General features: G+C 40.8%; 1 protein-coding gene across 8 annotated transcripts in view; it reads left to right on the top strand.

Annotated features, from left to right (window-relative positions):
- Nucleotides 1-27,686, top strand: part of ANK3 (ankyrin 3) — a 381,671-nt gene that overhangs the window by 298,617 nt on the left and 55,368 nt on the right. For 3 of the 8 annotated variants that reach the window (XM_063337715.1, XM_063337714.1, XM_063337719.1), the window contains 7 exons: nt 702-774; nt 978-1,040; nt 8,683-8,806; nt 11,713-11,815; nt 17,626-17,732; nt 21,729-21,761; nt 25,350-25,574. In XM_063337715.1, coding sequence (XP_063193785.1) covers nt 702-774; nt 978-1,040; nt 8,683-8,806; nt 11,713-11,815; nt 17,626-17,732; nt 21,729-21,761; nt 25,350-25,574 — 728 coding nt within the window. Of the gene's footprint in view, nt 1-701; nt 775-977; nt 1,041-8,682; nt 8,807-11,712; nt 11,816-17,625; nt 17,733-21,728; nt 21,762-25,349; nt 25,575-26,315; nt 26,415-27,686 lie in introns of all 8 variants that reach the window. The other 5 variants (XM_063337717.1, XM_063337718.1, XM_063337713.1 and 2 more) reach the window with 3 other exon arrangements.

The raw sequence follows: 27,686 nt of genomic DNA, 5'->3' as shown, positions 1-27,686 counted from the left end.
CACAGGTATCCCAGGAACAGATTTCAGGCATTCGTAACATATTTTTTTTTCTGCTTCGAATTTTCTTTTATATTGGTCTTAAAGTCTGAATCACTCTAAACATCAGGATGAAAATCAACCAACCACTTCTGAGCGTCTTTCATGCCCAAACTCCGTAAGGGCAGCATTTAGCTGCATGTGGTTACAATTGTTCTCATTTGTGGGAAAAACACACAATTCATGCTGAGGCACCTCTGGAAAAAAACCACACAGATTGAGCCTGCTCACAAATTGCAGCATTTTTCTAATGACAAAGGATAAATACTTCCCTCAAAGTTTAGTTTAAATAGTGATGTTGTATTCCTGCTTAAAATTTAGATGAGTATTTAAAGAGTTCTTATTAAACTCTTAACATGAAACTCTTTTCAGTGCGTTTGTTTCTTCTTTTGATATCTTCATCTTCTAGGTTTTCAGCACATGCTATTTCTTCTGTGAAAATGTAAATATAGTTTAAAACACAAATATAATATTGCCTATTTCTGTAGTCTATTTAAAAGTATAATGCAACGCATCTATAAAAATGAAAGTGAATAAAAAAATACATCTTGTTTGCTAACTGCAGATAAAAATATGTCCTATCTTGCTTTTAATTTTTAAAATAATTATTATTTTTAAGAAAAAATTACATCCGCACTCTGAAATGATTTTATTTTCTTTCACAGACTGTTACAGAAAAGCACAAAATGAATGTACCCGAAACCATGAATGAAGTTCTTGATATGTCTGATGATGAAGGTACTAAAAGATAAGCCCCCCGTGTTGCATATTTTTCAGTCTTTTGTTGTTTTAAGAAATGTTTGTTTAAAAAAACCAACCACCAAACAGTATTAGTTGGATATGGTCTTTGCACATTCTTTATTGTTTTACATCAATTGTTTTGTTGATGCATTGATAGTCTATGCTTTTATTTAATAATTTTGTTTATTTAAATCATGCAGTTCGTAAAGCCAATGCCCCTGAAATACTCAGTGATGCTGAATATTTGTCAGATGTTGAAGAAGGTATTTGTGCATTTTTGTGTTGCAGTGATATTTAACTTAAGCCTCTTCCTTTTATCTGTCTGAAAATTAATCCTTTCAGATAATATTCTTATTATCCACTAACAATAATTTATGCTTTACAATTAAGAACACTTTCAAAAATTTTTTGAGCTATTGCCGATAATCCTCTAACTTTTTCTGAATTTCTTACTCACAATTTTTAATCAAATTACCTCTGCTTTCCTGGAATAGTCCTTTTGCTGCTGCTTCTGTAAAGTGGAGAATTGTTTTATTATTGTAACTGAAAAAATTAAATATTGGACAAAAGGGTCAAATATCAAAACACTTTGGAAGAAACAGCTGCCAGTGAAAGTGAACAGCAGAAGGAATGGGTTTATTGGGTGGTTGGTTTTTTTTTAAATTGTGATGTGAATTCAGCTCTCAAATGGTTGATTTACATTGATAGCGGACCCTTAGCTTGGAAAGAAGTATTTTCAGGGTTTTTCAGTGTTGGTTTGTTTTGTTTTTTTTTTTTACATACTATTTCACTCAAGACATTCAGTAAAAACACATCAGATTACTTTTGCCCTGAATAAAGACGGTGATGCGTTGGACTCAACATGTTGGTGTTTGTTAGTATTAAGGAAGTACCTCATAGCTGAGAGTTCATCTGTACCATCCTGCAGTGACATGAAATGTGGCAGTGAGTGGCAATAAAGTTTTCAGTGCCTTTAAGTAAGCCTCCTGAGCTATGGGCACGAGCACCCTGCCCGTCCCAGATGACTGCTCAGTGCTGGGCAGGTTTGATGTGGCTTTGGTGGTCCCCAAGTATTTAAAACTCCTTTGGCAACTGCTTCCCTCCCCTCCACAACATGCCCTGTTAGGTCACACCTCCTCTGGTTTGGATGTGCAGGAGTCTCTGCGAATTTCACCAGGAACTGCGGGATTCCAAAGGCCACTACGGGATTAGGTTCCCAGGTGACATTCAGAAATGGGAAGGTCTTGAGTTGATGAAGAGGACGACAGTGTCCTGAAGGTGCTTTTTTGTGTGTGTCCCGATTCACTTGCATTAGAACTGCAGATTTTCCTTCTCTAGTAGGAAAACAAGTGACTGGGTTCAATTTTGTTGTGCTTATTTAGTTAATCTCTCTTTCTTTGTTCCTAGTGATATATTTACTTAATTTTTATAGCATTTAAGCAGCAAGGTGTAAAAGCTATTTAGCAAAGTTCATTGTGTGCAACTCTTGTTTAATTCATGCATTGAGGCTTTTGGTTTGTTTTCAGTTTGTTATTGTGTTCCTATTGCTACAGTTCCAAATGGAGAGTGTTCTTATCATACACCTGTGTTTTCCAAATAACTCTTTTAGGCTTATTGTACTGCTCAAAGTACTGTATTTTTTTAACTGACTGGAACACTGGTGCATAATAGTGTTAGTCAATAGAGCATGAACTATTGCCATATCCCACTGCAGAGCATGTGGCGAGGTACGGATGAGAAACACTCCTATATGGAATCTGAATATAAGAACCAAAGATGTAAAACGTGTCTTTTAATGTACGGGATCATTTTTAAGGCCAAATCTGTGGAAGGCTTTTGTAGTCACTAACTCTCAGTTTAACAAAAAACAAATCAAAAATTAAGAGTGCAGGTGTAATACAATCAATTCCTTGCCTAGAGTCTGTATTCCGCACCCATGTTGCGACTAGGGGAGCTAAGAGACTGGCTTATATACAACAGGGTCATTTTCAAACCTAACACTGAAAGGGAGCTTTCAAATCAAATAATAGGTATTTTATTAATGTATGCTGAAACATTCCCATGTGCGAGGCATGTGATGAATTACAGGCTTTGAGGTAATAACCACTGGCCTGTCTCTCTTTCCTGACTTGCACATGTCTAAAGACAATATACCAGTGTCCGTCCCTGCGACTCCTCCATGTTGATAGGGTATTTATATACAATGCATCCACTTACGCCAGTTGAAATAAATATGTTCAAGATGGCTGGAGCACCTCTGCTATGAGGACAGGCTGAGAGAGTTGGGGTTGTTCAGCCTGGAGACCTTATAGCAGCCTTCCAGTACCTAAAGGGGGCCTACAGGAAGGATGGGGAGGGACTCTTTATCAGGGAGTGTAGTGATAGGATGAGGGGTAATGGTTTCAAACTGAAAGAGGGGAGATTTAGATTGGATATTAGGAAGAAATTCTTTACTGTGAGGGTGGTGAGACACTGGAACTGGTCGCCCAGGGAGGCTGTGGATGCCCCATCCCTGGAAGTGTTCAAGACCAGGCTGGATGGGGCTTTGAGCAGCCTGGTCTAGTGGGAGGTGTCCCTTGCCATGGCAGGGGGGTTGGAACTAGGTGATCTTTAAGGTCCCTTCCAACCTGAAACGTTCTATGATTCTATGGTAATGCACTCTGAGAAATCTCATAGCCAGGGAGCTGATTTCCAAGTGAGAGAAGGGCACAAATTTGCCACCCAAATCCAAGCTCTCTTTCACTTGGCTAACATTCATGTCATCAGCCAAGACTCTTCAGCCAAAACTCGTTTAATGATTTATCAATATACCACAATCCTCAGTGTTTCTTGAGGAGACTCAAGGAGTCTCAGAGCTCAGAGACAAATGTCAGGAAACTGTTTCCCGGCGTTTATGTCTTGCTGTGCCCGCTAAATAAGTATTTACATGGAAATTGTGTAACTGCTCTTCACTGCCGAGGATGGTTTAGTTTGGAGCCAGACTGGTTGAGAGGAAAGACCTTTTCTTCATTTTCCTAGACTACTCTGGCAAATCTGCCCACATGAGGTTAAATGCTGGGAAACTGCTACACCGCAAAACAGAAATGGTGTTTTTTTGAAAGACGTGAACATGATTTTGTGGGGGAAAAAAATGCAGGTTCATCTTCATATGTAGCAGAAAGTTTGTAGAAGAATACAGAGCAATTCCAATGCACACTGAACACGTGCTCTGCTTTTATTTTTAAGGAGATTGCAAATCTTATAAATGTGAAACCTGAGACTGCGAGAACTGGGTCTTTCCTCTTACTGTCTCCAGATGTGAGCTCGCACCCCATGCCCTGTGCAGCTGGGAGCCCCAGCGGTGCAACCTGCGGCCGTGGGGCTGGTGGGGAGCCAGGAATCAGCCATGCTAAAGCACAGCCCGAGCCATCTGTTGGAGCCCCCTCCTCTGCGGTTGCATGCGCAGCCTCGGAGCATCCCTCCCGGCGGGTGCAAGGGTTTTAATCTGGTGGAGGATGCCAGGGCCCTGCTGCGACTGCCGCGTCCCAGCAATGAACTCTGTCACAACAGCCCACGCCCCCCCGCCCCCCAAGCTGCCCTGTTATCCCAGAGGTGAAGGGACAGCAAGCAATGGAAACTGCTACAGAGGGGTGAGACTATGTGAGCAGTGAAGGGAAAAAAATCCAAACAAAAAAACCAGTTCAGGTGTTGAGAATTTAGACAATCATTGTCAAGAAAACACTTAGCGTTGAGCTTTTAGGTTTTTTTTTTATTTGGTCTTCAGTAGATAACAAACTCTTTTGGGTGTAAATAAGGACACTGTTTTAAACCTATTTAATGGAGATTCCTCTCTCAGTAGGATTAAGTATCATGCTAATCAATTCCTGGCAGATTAGACAGATGTCCTAATAGGGCATGAGTGCACACTGCCTGATCCCCGAGTAGGTGCTGAGGTACAGCAGTTTAAGTCAGGGCATCCCCATGCATGAAAGTCTGTTATCGATCATTTTCGGAGGGGTTAATTTATTATACTTTTATGCTTAGAGTTTTCTGAGTTTCTTTGTCTCCATCAAATTTTACAGATTCATAAAAGTTTCAGCGGTTTGGTATTGGCTCTTCTCCATACTTGCAGGAAACCAAAACCTTGGCTCCAACTATGGAAGCATCCTGCTTTTCCCTGTGGCTGTATCTCTTCTGCCGTCAGGCAACTCTGGACAGGCCGTGACGAGGGAGTGGCGAAAGCTTTGGAGATCTTTAGCAAAGCCAATGACAAATGCCTATTTGGATCCCAGGCTATGATTAAATTTTGTTTGGGACTCTTCCCCAAGCCACACGATGCCTTCTCTCCTGCTGCCAGAGAGCCTGTATTTCTCACCGGCCTCTAAAAAGAGCACCTACCCTGCACTCTTGCAATTCCCAGCTGTAGGAGACGTGCTGAGGGACCAGAAAAATGGGAAAAACATGGGAAAAGGTGATAAAAGGCATGGAAAAGCTTCTCGGGGAGAAAAGAGTAGAGTAGGACAGTCTATCCCAGGAAAAAAAGCTGAATGAGGAATAGGCTATAATGTATAAAATAGTGGGTGGCAAAGTGTGCAGTAATGCTCGCTGTCTCTCCAGAAGTCCAAGAACAGGGGGCATTGGTGAAACCAGCAAGATGCAGATTCAGCTTGAATTAAAAGGGCTGCTCTTCATGCAACAGGTAGTTGAATTGTGTGACTCCTTTTACACATCCTTGGTGTAGGGAACACAAAAAGTGAGTTCAAAGTGTAATTGGGAGAACTTAAAAAGGGGGGGAAAAAAATACCTGTTCATTATACAAACCTCTTGCGGCTTTAGAAAACGTGTGCTCAAATCACTGCCAGCTAGAAAAAGGTCCCGGAGGACTTCCACGGCTTCATATTCTTATATTCTTCTGTGAAGTGTGGCTGCTGTCAGAGTATACCAGAATGGATGGGCCTTTGCTTTGACCTACTGCTGCTATTCTTTCCTGCATTTTGAATGGTTTCCTGTACTTGTGGGCTGTGTTTGCCCATTCTTAACAGGGCCATCATCTTTCTTCAACATGTAACATCATGAAGGGAAGGATGGCAATTGCAGCAAAGCAATGCAGCCTTCTCTTTCTTTGGTGTTTTTTCATCTGTGCCTCACTGCACGGGTGTTTCTCTACTGTTTGTGTGCAGAGATGAAGTTTTTCATCACTTTTCCACGGGACCTCTCTCTGCAGGAATATAGTGTGCTGAGTGTTACCTGAAACACAGAGGATTAGGCTGCGGCACCTAATTAAACAGAGCGGGATTGCTGAAACGTGCACCACCCATTTTGCTCCAGCCTCCCACGATCACAAAACAATGTCTGGAATTCTTTGAAATTACCACTCCTAGATGCAACTTTTCCTTTGATGAGAGCATTTCATCAAAGTAATCCTGCTCTGGCTGGATAAGCTGCAGAGCAGGATAACATCTAATGTATTTTGCAGCTCAACTGGAGTAACTTTTTATCATTCCCCACCTTGCCTAGGACAAATGACGCTCCTAGAGAAAGTGCCTCCTCGGTTCCTTACAGTGGTGCAGCGCTCGTCTGCAGGTGTTGTAAGGGCAGAAGCTTCCAAACCTTACTGGTCCAGTTAGTTGCTTAAAGTTGCCCAGTACCGCTTGACCCCCTCTGGGCCACTCCACCGCCTCCCAGGCTGCAGGTCGTTTTTCCCAAGCACCTACATTTTCTTTCTCAAGAGCCTAAATTTTCCCTCTGGACACAACCACCCCACGCTGGGGGGCGGAGAGGGAATGGGGTCGGTCCCCTCGGAGCAGCTGGTGCTCAACTCCCGCCTGCGCCCCCCGGGGGCAGCCCTGCTCCCCGTCCCCCCCCCGGGGATAGAGGCGGGGGGGAGGCGCCGGCCCCAGCCCCGGCGGCGGCGGGCGGAGCTCAGCGCCCGTTCCCGCAGCCCCGCGCTCCCTGCTCAGCCCCCGGTATCGAGTTACAGAAAAACTACACCCTCGCAGCACCCCTATTTACATACAAATAACTGGAGTGCCTGCGTTTATGTCACCATTCAAGAGGCTTGCCAAGGGAGGCTGTAATCCAATCAGCAGAAGCTTTAAAGGGATGTCTGCAGAGTGATTAAAAGGGGATTTTTTTTTTATTTTTTTTTTTAAAAACTGTAGTCGTTATTTTTCATTTCGTTTCATATTTGCAAAGAACTTTGATCTGAGTTGAGAGGACAAAGATGCATATGTCCTAAAATACATACGAAGAGATCAAGATGTTAAGAAGATCTCGGTTGTTGTGTGGAAAGCGAATATGACCCACAGGGATTAGTTTGCTTGTGCTGGTTTGGAGATTAACTCTAAATCACTGCTTAAGGACTAATAGGACTAATAGGAATTCTTGGAAACATCAGGGAAAAAATTCTTATAGACCAGACTGGTGAAAATGGCTTTCCAAAACAGTAAGACTTTTTAAAGTTTAACTTAATATATAAATATATAATGTTTCTGTTTCTGGTTTTGTTTTGGTTTTTTTTTTTGAATGCTTTCTCGTATATTATGAACATTTGGGCTTTTAAACTGTTACTTAAAATACTGGTTGTTGCTGGGCTGGAGGAGAAAGTTACTCTGTTTGTTTGCCGTTTGCAAAGCAGTAGCTGAAGGGATATTTTTAGAATTGATTGTTAGTTTAAAACCAGAGCTCGCCTGTGGTTTCCTGAGTTAAGTGAATGGAAACTAGTCTAAACTTCTTGAATGAAAGTGGGAAACGTGTAGCTGGGGCTGGGGAGTCACTTACCGTCCAGAACACGCTGTTAAACTTCTCTGTTGTGCAACTTTTACACACCTAAAATGCGTTCACAACAAAGGAGGAGAGCGTGGATGCAGGCAAGTCATGAGTTTACGGGGAGCTCTGTGCTGGCGAGGGAACGGAGGGGGTGGTGGTGGGGGGTGGGTAGAAAAAAGGATCCTACAACCGCAAAAGGCATATTTTGGACTTGCTCTGTCAATGCAGGAATGTAGGTTTGCATGATGTAATGGTATGCAAATGCTCCCAGCGAGAGTCAGCGCTCCCTTAACCCTTTGCGGCGCCTGCCCTCCTCTCTGAAGATTTAACTTTCTTTCCTTTCTTTTTCTTTTCCTAAAAAAAACCCCTGATCAGCTCCTTCTCTGTGGATGCCCGTGTCTCCCGTGCGCCTGGCGCTTTCCCATGGGCTGCCCGTGCGGCGCGGGGGTGGGCTGGGGCTGCCGGGCTCTCCCTCGGGCAAGGCTTTGTTCCGCTCTGCCCTCGCCCCCCGCCGGGCTGGGCACCCAAGAACCTGCAGGAAGTACTTACCTTCAGCAAATCGACCTGGGAGTATGAAGCGGTTCATTAAAACAAAAAAAAAAAAAAAAAAAAAAAGTAGTAAATCCCCTCTTACATTCAAACTTGCAAAAGTTATTGAGAAACACCTAAGGTGGAAGGCGGGCCTTTTCTTTTACTCTGCATCCATTCAAGCTCGCTGGGCTTTTCCGTACTGGTGGGCAAACAGGCTGTCTCACACGGCCAAGTATTTTTTATTTTTGTGTACAGAATGACCTAATTTTAGTTTGTCAGCTTGGGCTTTTTGGTAAGGAAAGCAAAAGTGAGTGCAACGGTGCAAAGTACAGAAGAACCCTTTAGCTTGCTTAAGCGATTGGGCAAAAGTCATCCCCTCGTATAACTTTATTGGATTTACGTCAAGGTGGAACTTTGCTTCTTACGTTTGCCCCCAATAAAAGTCTTTTCTCAGGCGCTTCAGAGGGTGGATAATTGACGTATGACATGGAAAGAGCCTTAGGGAAGGTGGGGGTGACGGGATTGATTCCTTGTTGGCGAGCAGAGGAGGGCGTTATGACTTACTAAGCACACAAACACTTACAATACGTGTAGCTTCTGATTTCAGCCTGGCTTTTGCACTGGCAGGTGAGGATGCAATGACAGGTGATACGGACAAATACCTCGGACCCCAGGATCTGAAAGAGTTGGGAGATGATTCTTTGCCTGCTGAAGGATACATGGGCTTCAGCCTGGGAGCCCGCTCCGCCAGGTATTCTATTTGCTGCTTCTCGTGTTTGCATGTCACCACGGTTACAAGTTTTTACAAACCGAGCCTGCTCTTTCACACAAAGCTGGAGTCTATTTCAAAACAAAGTAGAGGGGGTGTACTTCCGTGTTATAATAATACTGCGCCTTTAAAGCATATGTTCATTGCAGTTTTATTTCATATTCTTTATTCATGTCAGCTTCTTATGGCAACGAGACAGAAAACTATTCACTTTTTCTGGTATCTGCTCATGCTCTGAAGATCTCCAAGGCACCTCTTTGCTAGCAGTTTGCAACTGGTCTAGAAACTGATCTAGAACAGCCAGAAAACCAGGTTTCTTTTCACTACCACTGGTCAAATTGATACTCACATTAGAGTGTTCCTTAATGGACTAATTTAGCTGAAGAATGTAAATGCCAGAAAAACTGAATGACAATCATTTTGCTATTTTGGTGCTTTAATTTCTTTAAAGTGAATAATCCAGCTGAGATAGCCCATAAAAATTAAAAAAAAAAATAGAAAAGCAGGTGTACCCTAAATTTGTCGTAGGGTTTCATTTGACAGGGAACAGATTACATGTTACAGAAAACAGGCCAAAGTTTCCGTAGAAGCTGATAAATTACTGTAAACTTAATGTAATATCTGACTAATGTTGATTTCAACTCAGGTGTTGCTAGATCAACGTTTTAGATTTCATTTTTGAATCTTGCTAAAGCCTGCACCGTGCGTTGCTCAAAACAATTAAAGCTGTATGAGCAGAGATTAATTCCACAGTTGTGGATTTGCAACGTATTTACTGACAGTTGAATCGTACTGAAGCTAATAATTAAACCTCATAAGCTGGAGCCCTGAGGACTTTTTCCTATGCTGCAGTTTAAAGATCTGTTTTAAAAAGTGAGTTCATTGTCTAACAGTGAATGGCAACTCCCATAAGGTAAAGCTCAGATGTCTGCCCTTCAGTCTTGTTTGTTATGGTCGCATTAGAAAAGCAAGCAGGCAGTGCAAATTTGCTCTTTAGTAGTCCCCAGCCATGTTTTGCTTCACTTACAATTTTTAGGTACGCTAATAAGTATTTATGTGATAATACATTCATGAGGAATACCAAAATGCATTTAAATAATCCATTAGCTAGCAAAACAGATCTAAAGGGAGAATCTTATGTAAACTGAATTAACAAAGCTGACATGCTGCTTTTAAACAGCAGTTGGTGTGAGCAAGGTCATCATCCAGCACTATCAGATGTGGTCAGGTCTGAAGTACTGCGGTGATGGTGGAGAGGGAGCGCGCTTTGTGTACAGAGCGTGACACTGATTTACTGGGCACCTTTTACTCATTACAGAACCCTTCCTGCGCACCTCTAAGGTCTCACTCTGCAAGTGGGAGAGCAAAATTTCACATGCAAGTTCTGTTAGGTACATCTGAGGGTTCAACCTCATTTTGTGCCTTCTTTGAGAGAAATCTAATATTCCCCGTGCTTCTGATTTTAGCGGTGCCATTACTATTTGTTGCTGCGTAGCTCATTTTTTACATTGCACATGTTATGCTCAGAGGAGACAAATACAGCGTTTTTCCTGTAAAGTATTTTATTTAGCAAAAAGTATTCTGTGGATGTATCTTACTACTGATTCTGAGTGTAACATTAAGAAATAAACACATTAAATATATAAACCACCCAGCCATAACATCTTGCTTTTCCCGTCTGATTCTTTGCTTTCTATTTCTCCTGTTTCTTTTCCACTGTAAATTGCTTTAGTCCAAAAGTCAGGTAAGAAGGCATGGCATCGTGTTACATCTTTCTGCTGCTGCCATTGCTCATCTTCATTTTATTCAGCATTGGAAAGTGACATGCTTCTTATTTTTTTTGGGGGGTGGGTTGTGGATCCCTCTGTTATAACAAATATAACTTGATTTCTTTATGCCCTTTATCATGTAAAAGTCTGCTTAACATATGCCTACAGTGTGTAATTAAGATCCCAGTTCTGCTTCCAACACAAGGAGGAACGTGTGCTAAGGGACTAGAAAAGTTTGATTAACAACTACAAACTGCATGAGACAAGTTGTAGAGTTTTGAGTCTGAAAAGTGTTGCTAGTTCAAAAGTGTAATATGTTGTTGGTTGTTGCTTTGTATTAATTCACATTTTTTACTACTTTATTTTTTTTGTCACGTAGCAAGCATGTCTAGGCCTGCAGCATGTTTTTAGCACATACCACAATGTATCTTCCAGGGTTAAGTGTAACGCGCTCCTACAGTGATTTAATTGCAACACATTCAGAGTGATCATAGTTATTTCTAAAGAGTCTAACGTGCACAAAATAATCCCCAAAGTATTGGAATCTGTATTTAATCATCAATAAGGAAATTTCTTTTGTTTCTTCTTTCATTGCAAAATTATTATCTGTTTTTTTCTAACGAAAGGAATAGCTGGGGTGTTTATAACAAAGTCAAAAGTGGTTCAGCCACAAAGAAAACCACACCACATAAAAGTTGCTCTTCGTTAGACCTGCTTCAGCAATCTGAGCCATGTGGGCAGGCGCTGGAACTTACCCACAGCTCCCCCGGGACCTGCCCTCATGGGTCTCCTTTCAGGATTAGGGCGTGAAGACGTTTATCAAAGTTCATCTAAATACTTGAATACACTTTTCTGCATTTATTCTAAAGCCACGGCATTATTGCCAAAGCAGTGAACATCTGTTGTGATTTTGCTTATGTATATTGTAGGGAAGGGGATATTTAACTACAGTCAAATACTTATCATTCCATTTTTTCCCTTGTACTTATTTCACAGATTGTGTATATTTTGCCATCTTGTGCTATCCCTGGAAGTTGCATGTATTAATTTTTTTATTTTTATTTTTTTGTTCATCTCATTGTCATCTGCACTTTCTATGATAAATGGTAAATACAACAGCCTCCGCTCCTTCAGTTCGGATAGGTCCTACACGTTGAACAGAAGTTCTTATGCCCGAGACAGCATGATGATTGAAGAACTGCTGGTACCAGCAAAGGATCAGGTACGTGCTTGCGTCTCTGCCACCAGGTATTCCTTCTTCGCATTTATAGGGGATGACAGTCTGCAGCACACAGCTCCGCTTGCAGACATTATCACTACTCTAACTGTTGAAAAAGAAGAAAGGAGATGAGAGAAATCATGGGTTTACCCCATTGTGGTTTTGATCCTGCAAGAGACAGGCTGATGGGGTCCCAAACAGAAAGAGTCTTTGAGTTGTGTTCAGTTGTGTTCCTGAGTATGTGGTTGTCCATTGAAGTCAATGGAAGCATGTATGAGCCTAATGTTACGTGTATCCTTAGAGTGCTTTGATAAGCTGGGAGCGGTGGGTTTTACACTAAGCAACCTTTGTCTGTACTGTATAGCCTGGGGATTACGTTCACCCGTTCTGCCTACACGGATGGGACTCCAGCTGCTGTCCTTGTTTTTCCACCCTTGGGAAGAATTTGGCCTTGTAGAGATTAAGCTATTATGCTCTAACCAGTTTATGTATCTTCCAAACATTTGTGCAATGACTAATACAACAAAAGCAGAATCTTTTGACCTGATTATAGCGTGGGAAAGTCTTTCTAAAAGCTAATGCTGGAGATGATAGGGCACTGTGTGCTTTGTGAGTTCCTCAGCATTCTGCTTCACAGACTCGCTTCAGATTTTCAAATCTGAGTTACTCAAGAGTTTCTTGATACAGAGAAGCTGGAGATCTGCTAGGAAGCTGAATAAAAATTCACGTAGAAATCTTGGCAATTAAAGGACTGTGGAGCGGAACTGTTGTTTATATCCTGGAAGAGCATAAGGTGGATTGTAATGAAACACAGGTTTTCTGCTGCCGTTTTCACAGAGGTACCTCTCAGCAGCGGCAAGTATTCCTGCACAGGGGGGTTATTGATCTCAGAGGGTGCTTTCTTGGGGGAAAGGGTCCACAAAGCAGGACTCAAGCACTTTAAATCTTGATTGTGTTAGTCTGTAAATTCTAGTGTAGTATAAATTATCCAGTTTTACTACAGCTTTTGCACACAGTTTTGGTAACATTATGGTAATGGCAGAAATTGGATTCTCTCTTTAGCAACTGAATGTTTATTAATAGGCTGTTACTTTCAAGTGACATGCTGTAAAACTCCAATAACCTTGATTTGCAGCAGCCATCTGGGGAGAGTTTCTGAACATTACGTAGCAGTAATTTTGTTGCTTTTCTTTGTTTTGAAGTCAGAAAATAAAATCTGCAACTACTGGCACTGGAAAAAGAAATGATATTTCAGGGCTGAGAACCTAAAGTTACTCTGACAATTCCTACTTCTAAGCCTTCATTAAGTCTTCTTGATATGATGGAAATTACAGAGGAGAGAAAGGTTCTTCAGTCTGAGAACGTTATTATTTTTTCTTATGATTCTGGCCATTTTTGTGATTACCATCAAAGTAGATGGTGTTGATTTAGCAGCTGGGGTGCATTTGATCAAATAACAAGACCTAAAACCAGCACTATGCTGAATAACTCCTAAAGAACATTGTTCAAAGTGTGCACCTTTAACCTGTTTTGTATTACAAAATGCCACTAGAAAAATAAGAATTACTATCTATATGTGGAGGTGTTGCAGTGACACCGCGTCACAGACAGGAGCTCTGCTTTAGGGATTAGTAGTGTAGGCTGTTCCTATTGCATTTATAATCTCCATGTTTTTGTGATTCCAGTTTTTGTCCAGCAATGATTGTGCAATTATCGCAGTTAAGTGCTCTTCCAAATTTGTCTCGTAAATTTGTCTGGGCCTCCTCTCGCTGGATGCCTGGCTGACAGTCTAGTTGTAAATGTTATTCTAACCTTAGTCCTCTAGACAAATTTCAAGTTTCTCAAGTCCAGGAGGGGATCAGGAATGGTGAAGGTGGTGGTGGAAAAAAATGTCAGTTCTGTCTTGAGAGGTTAGTAAAACCATGATCCCCTGAAAAACAAACGACAGTAACGCAACCCAGCTATCTTCATGAAAAAGGGAGCCCACCAGTTTTTGCTATGGCTTCTGCAAGCCTTGAAGTCCTGACAAAAAAAGATATCCATCTTTTGGAATTCCTGTGTTCTTCAGGCCAACCCAAACCTATGGCAGTAAGCGTTACAGCTCTTTGGCTGAAGTGGGACGAGTGTATTTGGGGGATGGAGAATACCCCTACCTCTCATCTTCCTTTTTATTACTAGGCTTCTAGATAATCTCTGTAGAGATTTGGCAGTAGATATCAGGGTGAAAAACCCCACCCTTTTGTTCCAACAATGGAATACACAGGAACGAAGATCATTGTGGGTCAAAACTAATATCCTAAAAGTCCGTCTGGAAACTGATAGGATTGCGGTATCATGCTACTTTGAAGGTGTGTGCCATTGCCTGTCTGCATATTCCATTATGCTTCTTTTGGAAAGTTCAGACCTGTCTGGAGAGCATGGTAACAGCTAAGTCTCAGGATAAAGGGAATTAATTTTATCACAAATTAGAAGCATATAAAGGAGTAAGGGGCATTTGCCGGCCTCTTGATCTGGTTAAAATAGAAGATCCCATGACCACCCCTCCCCAAGAGCACTGGGAGACTTGGGAGTCTAAAAAGAATCAAACAAGGAAGATTTTAAACCAGCCTTTACTGAACCTGACTGCCAGCATAACGCGTTGGATGTTAGAGAAGAGGTTCTAATAATTCCCTGAGAAGTCAAGATATTCTCCATGGTTTGCATTCAGTTCTTTATTGCTGACCCTGTTGAATGGGGAAGTCTGAGTCCGGGCCACACTGTGCCTCATAACCTGGCTGGAGCAAAGTTAAAATTTCTGTGTCCTGGTGCGTTACCATGGATGTAGCAACTCAGACCAAATCCAAACGACTTTCTCCATGGAATAATTTACATCAGCCTCTGAATTTAATCAGCCAAAGGCAGGATGAATCAGGCTGTCCGTTACATAGCAGCTTGCTGAATCTCTTCTGTCTGGATAAATTCATCTGGGAGGAAGCATAAATTCTTCTGTTTGCTGAACTCTGATGTTACACAGCCTGGATATTCAGTTATGCAACCAGTAGGATCCTTGCCAGCAGAACCATCAGTATTTTTATGCATGCATTTGCATCTAACGATGCCACGCCAACAGCAATGCATATTTAATCTCCCTCAGTCCAGGGAGGGACCTCACCAGACACAGGATGGATCCTGTGATTTGATGTCACTGATGATGTACCATCTTCTGGACTGCTTATATTGCAATTTACACAGGAAGATTATTTTTTGTGTGCCTGGAAAATCCAGCACCTCAACAGACTGACAAAATGAGACCAACAGATGTGTGCTGCGTGTAAGATGCATGTGTCCGGCTATTAGCTTTTCCTACTCTGTTTCCCTGCCAAAATTATTGGCTGTAGGCTTCATGCTTTTTGCTGGCTGTAAATGTGTCCAAAAGATCTGTTTGGGTGCACTTTGTCAGAAAGGAATTAATCAAAAAAATATAGTCACCTGATATACAGACAGTATCTCAGGACACAGGAATAGACCAAGGAGCCCTGTGTATGCACGAAAGCAAACCTACAGCAACTTGGTGAGCATAGTAACACCTCGATTTAGCTTAGATTATTTTAGAGTGGTGGTATTTCCTTGGAAAATATATAGCCCTACATTTAGTTTTCTCTGTCGCACTGCTGAAGGAACTTTAGCATTTTCCTTCTGTTATAGCAAACATGATCCCTTGTTCATTTGTTGATGTATGTGTCCTTGCGCAAGCCTGGACCTATGGCTTAGCAGCCATTTGAATGACAAACACTAAATTGCGGTGTCCTTTTTAATGCATTTCTTGTGTTTCTTTGTCTTGTGCTATTTTTGATGATAATGTTAATCACCGAGCAAAAGAATAAATTTATTTTTTGTCTATCTAAATTTTTACAACTTCTGAGACCAGCCGTCTGGATCTTACACTGTTTGGTATGAAAAGCAATAACGTACTCAGTATGAGCTCTTACCGAGTTACATCACTTGGAATTGCAGAAATGGCTATGGCTGTCCTGCCTAAACTGTGGCTCTTCAGGGAAATGTAGGAGAATCCCTAGTGTACTATTGGAAAGAGAAAAACTGCCTTCAATAAACTAAATTATGATACATTTTTCAAAATGATGCTAATTAAAGCCACTGCCATCACTTAATTGCCATTGTTTTAATGGCATTCATTTTATCTTTTATGTCCGATGGTGTATTTTGGTGTTTAACGTATGCAAATTTGCCTCTTCTTGTTGTCTGTGCTTGAACTATCAGGCCTAAAGTACCTGTCTTACAGCAAAAAGTTTAATGAAAGATTTTAATAAAGGAGTTAAGGTAGCAAAATAAGGAGGCATTGAGCCATGTGCCACAGCATGGGACAGATGATGGATGTTTCTATTGATTAGCAGTGAATTAGCATGTAGATGTTTTTTGGAAAGAAACCTGGGATGCTCATCTGAAATAAAAGATATGTGTAAAGAGAGGAGTTTTTTGGGAACCCCCGAGTGTATGGGAGGGTTGTGGGTTCTGGCTGACACGAGAGCGCTCGCTGCTTGCTTATCTTGTGGAAGCTTCTCAACAGAAGCATTTTTGTGTGTTTATGATTTTGCCAGATTTACTACTAATGCTGGAATTTCCATTCAAAATAATTCATTTGCGCTACCTTTATGTGCCAGTTGATCAAAAAAAAAAAGATGGAAATAATGCAACCTCCCTGTGTAGAAGTGTGTGCTTGGCTCGGGTTTGACTCGAACCCACGGAATTTAATTTGAAAACAGCCTATAAGGTTTCAGTCTTTTCAGACACTGCTCTCTCTAGATGTAGTTGTCTGAAAGCAGAAAACAACCTACTTGGAGGAAACACTGACATGTTTAACGCCTTCTTGGGTGAAGAGTGTCTGTGTGTATTGCATGACAGATTCTTGGCTTAGTTTTATTGATGTAACTTCTGACAGTGCTTCTTAAATTGTTTAGAAGCTTTCATATCACCCTGCAGATAGGGGCATCGAGTATTTGAAGATTTCATTTGTTTTATTTCCTAGGGAAAAAAAAAGAAACAAATAAAGAAAAAAGAATATTTACCTAGAATGGCTTTGCTGTACAGATAAGAGGATTTATAGTGTAAGAGCTTGTTGTGGGGCTCAGGAGACGTGAGTCCATGTGCGCATGTCCAGGGGCAGCAGCAACAAACAAATTACGCCTCAGTGTCTGTCAGATGGGGCAGTTAATTATAGCACCAGTGTGCCAGCGCTTCACAGGGTTAAAGCTATTTTTATAGAGATGAGCAGGGACAGGGGCACTCCAGAAAACAGTGTTCATGTTGATTGGACACGTATAAAGACAAACTAAAGCCTTCTCCCACCAGGAGCTGGGTCACGCATTCGCAGCTTCAATTAAAACTCTCAGTGAAGTTATTCACAGGTTCTGCTTGAATAAGGATCTACCCAACGGCGATTTCTGTGGGGGAATATTATACTGCCTGTCTATATGGTGTATGATTGCAATACAGATGGTAACATTTTTTTTCAATCTTTTTAACCTTGCACTTGTAAGTAAAGATTGGAGAGGACACATAGTTGTAACTGAAGGAAGTGCAAAAAGCGGGCAAAAAGAATGTTTGAAGATACGTAGGATTAATTTGTGCGTGGATTCCATGTTTCTGTTACAGGATTTCCAGTAATTTAACACCTGCGATATCAGCACTGTTATGTGGAAAGGGGCCAAATCTAAATTTAATAGAATTATTTTAACAAGCTTGTATATAAGACACGTGTTTTTCATGTTAATTTTAAATTTCAATTTATGTTTTTTTTTTTTTATTATGTTTTTAAGCACCTGACGTTTCAAAGGGAGTTTGATTCTGATTCTCTCAGACACTACAGCTGGGCTGCAGACACCTTGGACAATGTTAACCTTGTTTCAAGTCCCATCCATTCCGGGTAGGTCACTTAACAGATTTCCTTTATCTTTAGATGTGGAAGTGTATCGTTAGCTGAAGAATACAGCCTGCTGTAATGGCTGATAACATGCCTATTCCTGCTGCAGTTGAAGCCAGTGGCAAAATTCACACTGACTTCAATGAGGGTGCTTAATAACAGGAGTCAGTCTAAATTCTTGCATATCAAACCAAAAACTTGCTTCTGCACTTAATTTTCTGAATGCAAAAACATTGTAATCCCACTGGCTTCTCTTTAATAGTCCTGTTCTGCTTTTTGTGTTGCTTATGCTTTGCTTTTAAAGTGTCATAAGGTGGTTTTGTTTGAATTGTATTAAATTATTTGGAATATGAAATCAGAGATATAATGTTATGCTTTGTGTTCTTTCACAGCAGAAAAAATTAGGGGCTTTAATTTAACCTCTTATTTTATTTATACCTCCAAACTCCTGTCTATTCACCACTATCTGTAGTTTGAGTTTAGTGGTACTATTAATTTAGTTATGAGTTATCACTGCAGTTCTGGTGCTTCTTGACAGGACCACACAGGCTTGATTTAAAGGCAATAGTATTAATGTTTGAATGCATGCTGTAAAAATTTGCAAATGAATGCGTAACTGAAAGGAATCATTGCATATGAGATTGTCTAGTATAAATATTTGTTGTTTAATTTTCAAGATCAGGATGTAAAATTTCATATCCTTTTTAATTTGCTTCCCCATTTTATGACTAATTACATTCTCGTAATGAAAATGAGCGCAGGACATACCAAAAGATTTCAGTTCCAAAACAGCAGCAAGTCCCACAAATCTAAAGCTACAGTCCCACAAACATGTAAGCACTTGCTTCTGCTGAACAGATTTATACAGTGGTGGATTTTTGGGTCCTGAGCTGATAAAACACTGCATATGGTCAATGCTAGAGTAGAAGCGTTGAGAGTTGCAGAATGAAAAGCTGAAGCCTGTTGGTTATGGTGGAAAGGTATGTCAGCAAAGGACCTCGGAGAGCTGGTAGTCCATCCATTTGCATTACAGCAGGGCAAAATGTTGCCAAGCCATTCCTGAAATATGTTCTTCATAGTCACTAAAACTAACAGGTTCTATAGTCCTCCAGCTTCAGTAGTTCACTGTCCTTTGTTACAATATTTCTTTCCCTGATACTCAATTTAAAATTTGTTTGCTGCAGATTAAGCCTATTTCTTTTCATATCCATAGTAGTCATGGAGAGTAATATCTTACTGGTCTCTTAACAACGTTTTATATGTTGGAAGACACGTAATCCTCTCTTTAAAAGACTAAAATGTCCAAGATCCTCCTAGGTGGTGCTTTCCACATTTCAGCGCATCCTTGCTGCTCTCCCCTGGCTCCCCCCTCTTTGATGACAGTTTATTTCTAAGCCAGGATCGCTACCTCTTTAGTCTCGCATATGGCACACCTAATCTTAAGCAATCCCACAGTGAGAATTACCATTTTGGTAACTGCAGTTTCTTTTGACTAATGTTTGTGATCTGCCAGAATTTCTTGGTTCTTTTCTGAAATTGTGCAGTCTGGCTATGTTTTCTGTGTTTGTGTTTGGCTTCTTCCCTCTGTTTACATTTGCCTTTACTGTATTGCTGTTTATTGGTTCCAGACCCTCTTTCCATTTTAGCAAGATAGCTTTTAATTCGGATCCTATTTTCCAAAGACTTTTCAGACCTTCTTTCTGTCCAGTGTTCAAATCATGAATGAAGACATTATCTTAGTACCTGGCCTAGGACAGCACAGTGAAATCTCCACCTGAAGTTTCCATTCAGTTTAACAGTAAAGCACTGATGGTATCTCTTTTGAGGTAACTTCTCAGATGATTATGCACTTACCTTATCTATGCTGTACCTCAATTTCTTACTGAAATACCAAGATAGTACTTCCACACATCCACTGGGTAAGTTACTCTTTCGAAGAAGGAAGTTAAATTCATTTGACATGAGTTATTCTTGACACTCATATTTTGGCTCATTTTTATTTTGAGGACTGGTGGCACTGGTCTTGATTATCCTTTGGGCCCTTACAGATTGATCATTGGATAGCTTATTCCTGAATATTTCTGGTAGTTGGGGTTAGACTTGATTGGTCTAAGATTCTCTGTCCCCTTTTCATCCTGGTACAAAATAGGTCTGATGCTTGCATCCTGCCAGTCCTCTGGGATACTACTTGTCTGCCCTTAGTTCTTTAGCATGGCCACTAATGGTTCCAACCCTCCAGAACATATATTCTGTGGCCATGGGACCTTTGGCGTCAACTACTTCAGATCTCCTCCCTTTGTACATCAGTCCTCTCTAACGCAGAGGTAGCCTTAGCTGCTGCCCAGAGGGGAAGGGCCACAGATCTGCAGCAGTGGAGCAAACTGTGGGGCTGCAGGGGAGGGAGAGGATCTGAGCACCAAAATATTCTCCAAACAGGTATAACTTTTCTGACCTGTCACATTTCTCATTTGACAGATAAAGTCCATCAGAAATGATGCTGTGATGACTCAGTTCCTTTGTTAGGAAAAAAAGGTCGCTCATTGTTTATTTTCTTTTCAGTCGTGGCCCTGTGTCATAATATGATACTGTTTGGTTTTCCCTGTTATCTTCATCTAGGGGCAATCAACAGATGTTCACTTCATGTCTTCCAGTACCTCAGTACATCTGATCTGCAGAGCATCATGACTTTTCACTTTCTTCTACCAGTCTTTTCCTGAAAAGTAACTCATTTTCTGCTTGATCGCAGTGCTTCATGCCCTGGCTTAGTCCCCAGCTCTTTCTGGGCCATAGGCAGAGGTATGCCAACTGGGCAGCCCTCGCAGTTCGGGTCACCCCGCGGCCAGGGCCTGACCCCACCGCTCTTTGCATTCCTCATCCTCCCCCGGGCTCCGCGACGTGCTGTGTAGGGGAGCTCCTCTGCAGTCGGCTCCCTGGGGTTGCTCTTTTCCCATTTACCCACTGTCAGAAGAGAGCATCAAAGTTTGTTTCCATTTCTTAACTGAGGTAGAAGGGGAATTTTGGGAGCAGGATGTGGAGATCCATCAATGTATCAGTGAAAAAGGAAGAAAGAAGGAATTGTTGGCAGTAATTTTGACTCTTCTGGTTTTTCCTTTTTTTAAGCCAAGATAATGTTTTATGTTTTTCTTTCTGAGTTCAGATAAGTTGTTTTGCCAGCATATATTTTGAACAGGGTCCATTGTAAGCAGCACACTGAAGTGTGTCATGAATCTTGAGGCCTCTGGAAGGGTAGAGACCCTTCACCAAAATGACCTTCGGCTTTCAGATGTGAGCTTACTCATGCGACTTTCCCCAACTAAAATGTGGGTGTGCTCTCTTCATGTTGTCTTTTTTAACTCTTTCATTTTCTTAGCTGAAAGAAAGAAATTAATGCGTTACACTGCCTACTGTATTGGGAAACTCAGACATACTGGATCCAATGTGGAATGTCTTGCATGTGGAATACATCAGATTAATTATGGTTTACTCCAACCTCCTGTACACACAGAAGAACTCATTTTTGAAAGCAGTGTAATGAATAGCGAGGACTGATACTCCTTTCGAGTATCCTGCCTTACATATCTATACGTTATACTTTGGAATATGCTATAGGAAAGTGCAAGAACTGGTTTTCCATGGCACAGTGGAGTATGCTTTGGGAATTAAACAAAGAAGTTGTGTTACAATAAATTCTCTGTTGACCCAAGTAAATTGCAAATACTTTTCTCCATGTGCTTCTGCATTTCTTATAGAAATTATGGACTTGTGCTGACTAATTAAATGAAAGCTTTTTTTTTCCATATGTAGCATATTTTATATGACATAGGTCATAATATGCAAAGCAAAAGCGAAATAATTTCTAAAGTTGGCCTTCCAATGTATTGCTTTTGTTATTTTTCTGATTGTTACTTTTCCTTTGCGCTTATTATTGATATTTTCTGTTGCTTGCCTCTAATTATCTTACATTAATTTTTCCCATTTGCTTTCTAAATTATTTTGCAGCTATTCCTCTCCACTTCCCCAGTATGATTCAAGGTGATAACTCTGTGCTTTCTGTGAATCCTCCTTTTATTTTTCTTTAACTCTTTTCCCACAGAGTGTGTGTAGATGTTTGTAGTGCATTCGCCCACATCCTCATCCCTTCCATGTATTCAAGTAGAAATGCTCATTAGCGTTTAGCGTTGTGTTTTAGAGATCATATTGTAGTTTTCATTATTAGTGCAGCATTAATTTAGGTGAGCATCAGCTACTAATTTTTTTTATAGAAAGTGCATGAAATACTGTTTGGAATTATTGTTACTGATTTAAATGGTAAATTACTAATTTGAAAACTAAACAAGGAAATAATTAATATGCTGTTGATAATAATTACCGTTATATGAGAGCAACACTCAAAAATCTGCTAAAAGTTTTGTCTTTGCTGAAGGCTGCAGTGTGGTGTAGGCACCCAAGCTGGCTGTAATGGGCTAGTTCCTGTGGTGGGGCATAGACTCACGTCAAGGGTTAATGTGCCCTTGGTTGAGCAGTGCTAAGCCCCAGGTTGCCAAGGCTGGACTGGTATTGGTGCCTGTCATCAAACCCAACTCAGCTACCTCTGCGTGACCTTGAAATCTACCACCTAAACCTACCTGAGGACTTGGGGCCTCATTTTCATAGGTACTTAGTTTTGACTTCCATTGATTTTTGTATTATTTTAACTCAGTTGATTGAGGTGCCTAGAGATTTTTGAAAATCCTCTCTGACATACTTGCATCATTTAAACAGTTTGGATACAGAAAAAACATCTTATCTGAGTGCACACTTTGGCGTTTTTGCATTGGATGAAAAACTCCTTTTTTTTATTAATTCTGAGTTTGTTTAATATGCTGGTAATCACGTACGTGATAGGCAGCTCTCCAAAACACTGCTTTGCACTGAGCCATCAGGCCAAGCCCAGCCTTGCCAAGCTCCCTGGGAGGCCCTTCTCTCTGTTGCGTTGCTCTGTGATGCACCGACCAGATGTGCCTCCCCGGAGCTGCTGCAGTGCCAACCCCAAAGGGGTGCTCCAGCCAGCCACCCCTCCACACTTCCATGTAGTCTGAAGTGGCCTCATCTTCTCTGCAGACAAAAACCATGCACATTTTAAGAAGGCCACCAAAGCACCAATTGTAACGTATTCCTTTCAGTATTCTCCCTTCGGTGACCAAGGGCTGTGGGTCCCTGCTTAATATTTTGCTTTGCTTCATAGTAAATTTTAATGGATTGTCTTGAACTCTCTTCACAGCTAGTCACGAGCGGGCTCCTTGCCAGCTCTGAAGACCAACCGTTGGCCTACCCTTCCACATGCTCAGTGCCATCTGCCTCTTCCCATCAGCCTTCACCACCCACACTATAGAGCAGTTGCGGGTAGAAAAAGTGACACAAACATGCTTGACAAGCTAATAGTGCTTAGTGAGCGGAGGGGAGAGGCAACCCCAAAGGTCCAGGCTCCCTAGAGCTGGTTCTCTGCTTGTTACAGCCTTCTGTTAGCAAACAAGAAAGTGTTCCAGTCAACAGATTTTACAGACATCTAAGATCTTGTGATCTATAAATATTAACATAACTTATATATTCTATAATTTAAAGATTGAGCATATTGTTTTCAAGACAGATCTAATATTTGTAGAAAGCATTTGGTTAGGCATTCAGCAAAGATCCCCTCCCACTGAAACAATTCCTCTTACGAGGAGTTGGGGTACCCTAGTGGCAACATTTGGATTTGTTCAGTCATGTACTGTCTGTTTATCTAGGAGAGAAATGTGGATACAATTTATTTGGATGAAAACTACTGTGACTATTCCATGCCATCACTATTGTAAAGTCTCTGGGGCACAAGAAATGATAAATTGGGATTAGGGTCATCTCAGAGAGCTGTTTCACCTCCCCATCTTTACTGATGGATTTTAATTTGATTTGAAGAAAGGCAATGTAGCAATTTCTTTATCTAGAATTCAGTTGGACAACCTTTCTGTCCTGCTTCATATATTTACCGCTTTTGTCCCATCCTGTCTGTCTCCTGCAGTCCACTAAATATCAAGTTTTGATTACACTCCTGTTTTTGTGCAGAGTTTTCCTGCCCACATCAGCTGGACTTCGGAATGCAACTTATTGGCAGGCCTGACCAATGCACATCAGCTGTCACTTTTGATATCCTGATGGTCTCAAGAGCAAATGTAATGGTCTTACACAAATTCCCATTCATACTTCAGAGCACTCAGGGGCTTTTTTTAAAGAATCTTCGTGACGTCCCTGGATTACTGGCTTTTTCCCGTAGTTCAGTTCACAGCAGGGAACCAGGAAATTGAATGGATTCGCCTGTTAATCATGTGAAGGCTTAGTTCTTAAGAGCTGGAAGTTTTAGCAACAACCTTGAAAATAGTGAAACCCTACAGCAGATGTGGCAGATGTGTCAGCCTCTGTGTATCACCCAGAAGGAGCAAACAAAAGATGTGCTGGCATCAAGACTGAGTTGGCAACTCATGCCCCTCTTCATACTGGCCTGTTATTGCATCTTCTACCTGAAGTTATTCTCTCTTAGCAGCTTATGCTACAGAGGAAAAGGGAAGATACTTTGGAGCACTAGAGGAGAACCCCATAATTTTTTAGCCCTGCAGGAAGCTGTGTGTTTTGATCCCCATAAATTGGAAGGTTTCTTGCTGCAGAGTTTTGAAACAGGCTGAAGTCTGGTTTTGGTCCTGGGAGAAGACTCCATTTCCCTGTCACTGTTCTGCTACAGACAGTAACACTTCATGTATGCAGCTTCTCAGCATTTCATGAATGAAATAAGCCACAGCTATTAATTATTATTTTTTGTTAATATTCATTATTCCCTTGCTAATAATAAAAATTTTGTTTTAAAATCTACTACTCACCACTTAGAAATATAATTGTTTAGCCTTCTGTTATTGAATGTAAAATTCTGCATTAGAATGACACTGGCAAATACGATTTTTTTTTTAATGTCGCTTTTTGCTAATGAATGTCATCTTCACACAGGAGTAATGGCGTGATTTACTCCAGAATGCCAGTAGCCTAAAGAAAGTTATGTACTTGATATTCTCACTCAAACCCCATCAGTAGAAGTCCTTACTAGCCTGGACTCACTGTCACTCACGGTGCCAGCACTTGCGCTGCCAGCCATCAGGAGCATGTCCAAATGAGACTGTGAGGAGGTTTTGAAGACTGAGATCCCAAAAATAATATGCGGTTTTGATTCTCCTTTTTCTACACTGTCTGGCTGATTTCTGTATGTGAGGCTAATTACTCTTATTTATGGACAGTAGAGCTAACAGTGACAGAGGGATGTTCTTAAAGTCCACTAAACCACTACTAATACACTACTTGTGTACTGTTTTAATCCAAATTACTCAGTAGCACCTGTTCATTTCACCATGATGTCGCTAGACCTTTAGCAATTCCTGCTTTTGATAACTAATAGTTAATATGTAAGTATAAGTTTTAAAAGAATCTTCGTGTTCTTTTTAGTTTAGCTGGGATCGGGAGGACTTTTCTAATACTATTTTAAAAACTGTGGCACTTGACTTTTTGCTGATCTTCTGCTTGTTCTGTGACCATTTTCATTGACGTGTTTCCTTTTTCCTACAGTTTCCTGGTTAGTTTTATGGTTGACGCACGTGGGGGTTCGATGAGGGGTAGTCGCCACCATGGAATGAGAATAATTATCCCACCACGCAAGTGTACAGCACCAACCCGCATCACCTGCCGCTTGGTAAAGAGGCATAAACTGGCCAGCCCACCACCGATGGTTGAAGGAGAAGGATTAGCAAGTAGACTTGTAGAAATGGGGCCAGCAGGGGCACAATTTTTAGGGTGAGTTGTTCTATGAATTTCATTGTTTACACTCATGTTGCATCTTTCATTTCCTTTATCCTGTGGTTCTAAGTAGTTAAACGTTGACTCTACCTCATTTGAGCATGTAAGATAGGCTACTTAACTTGAAATATTAAAAAATGCCAACCTGCCATTCCTTCCAGAAAGTACCCTTGTATTTTAAGAGGAGCTTTGCCTCTATGATGACTGCAGGGTGGAGCTAAAGGTAAGGAAAGCCATGAAAAGGCCAAGTCTTGCCCCCATCTACTCATGCAACCTGCCTTTGAAGTCAGGAGGAGCCGCACACCTGTAATCTCAAACAGGTTTTCACCCTTTTGCTCATAGAGTGTTAGAGAAACATTACTATCACAAAAAAGTGTCCTTAAGTCACCCATAAGGACATAAATATTGAGCTCTGTTCCCTATGCTGCAGCATACGCACGGCTTCTGCCGGAGTTGCTGGGAGCTGCCTGTCTCCATCCTGTGCAGCAAAGCCACTGAGAGCGATGGCGGAGCGCTTATTGTAGAGCATCAAGTAGTATAAATGCTAGGACCTGATTTTTTTAAAGCTTAAAATAGGGGAAACAATCCACTATGATATGGCTTTTTTTTTCCTAATTATAAATTTTGTTCATTACCATAAGTGGCACCCTGGTGTAAACTGCCGGTTCTGTCGGGAATGACAGCTTGTTCCTAATTTCCCCTTCTCGTTTCTCTTCCTGCTGCATGGATGTTATTCAGTAAACTGCATCTTCCTAACACTCCTCCCCCTCTAAATGAGGGCGAGAGCATGGTTAGCCGAATCCTGCAGCTTGGTCCACAAGGAACAAAATTTATTGGGTAGGATACGTACGGAAAAGATACAGAATGTCTACAGTTTTTCTTTTGTTTCCAATTTTTTGTTATTCCCATTTTATTTTATTTTTTAAGTTTTCTATAGCTTTCAGTTGATTTATGTCACTGAAAGAAAATCATAGTGGCTTGATTTAATATAGCTCTGCTACTACCTTGTGCTTATAGGCATGTAAAATTCACTGCCAGCATTCTGCTTTCATAACTTCTGTGCTTTTGTAATTTTTTAAATTTGAAGTGTTTCAACTGCATCAAATACATTTTAATACACAGTGACAGTCCTTTAAGTTCAACCCTGTGGTAGAGAAGGTATTTACAGGCCTTGAGTGAGTCTGTTTCGGGAAAAGTGTTTGTAAAACGTGATCACATAAAGTCTATTATTTATGAAAGATTTTTTAGAAAAAATGGCATTGACTAAATGACTTCATTCAACAAGGTTGGAGAAATACTAATCTTTTCAACCTGTAAGAGTCATCTTGTTAAAATAAATTTATATAGTCAAGTATGCTACCCAAAGGAACTGCAGTGTATAGTCTAAAAATGTAAGAATGTTTCTATATATTTTTGTTGTTTTCAAACCATATTGCAAAATTTATCGCGTTAGGTTTTCAAAATATTGGTGAGTGTTTGGTGTTCCAAACCTGTTCAATACCTTCTCGCTGAGTATTCTTGTTAAATGTCATGCACAAAATTGTGTGGTTTCTAAATATTTACAGAGACAGTATCTGAACTATTAGCCTGCAAAGATTGTACTACAGTGTTAGTTTTTAGTTTGTACTCTTTTTGAACTAGAGAGTAAATATCTTAAGCACTGTATTTGAATTTTTGGTATTTACTTGCTGTGCACAATGGGAGAGAGCAGCTACATTCCTATTTCTTGTTGAAGGACTTGAGATTAGAGTAACAGCCTGGGTGTTCTTAAAAGCATCTAAAAGACGTATTGATTAAACTATCTTTTTCTATTTTCATGGGAAAAAATACTAGTTTATGTTTTTCCTCATGACGGCTGTTGTGATTTCTGTGCTCAGGTAATTGATTGGTTAACAAACCCAACACCTTGCAGGTGTACAGGGAAGCACTGCCTACTTCTCCCATCATGTGATGCTACTTTCAACTGAGTGATTGCAAAGCAGTGAAATCCTTTACAACCTCTGTAGGAAAATAATGATACTGTCTATTTAAATGTCTTAAAGCTGCATAATCCATAATTGTTCCCTTACTGTGTGATTTCAGTCGGTTTGTCTTAGCATACTTTAAAAT

The sequence above is a fragment of the Chroicocephalus ridibundus genome, chromosome 6 (assembly GCF_963924245.1).
Source record: "Chroicocephalus ridibundus chromosome 6, bChrRid1.1, whole genome shotgun sequence".
NCBI classification, from domain to species: domain Eukaryota; kingdom Metazoa; phylum Chordata; class Aves; order Charadriiformes; family Laridae; genus Chroicocephalus; species Chroicocephalus ridibundus.
The sequence above is the reverse complement of the archived record's forward strand: the minus strand, read 5'-3'. Positions and strand labels throughout refer to the sequence as shown.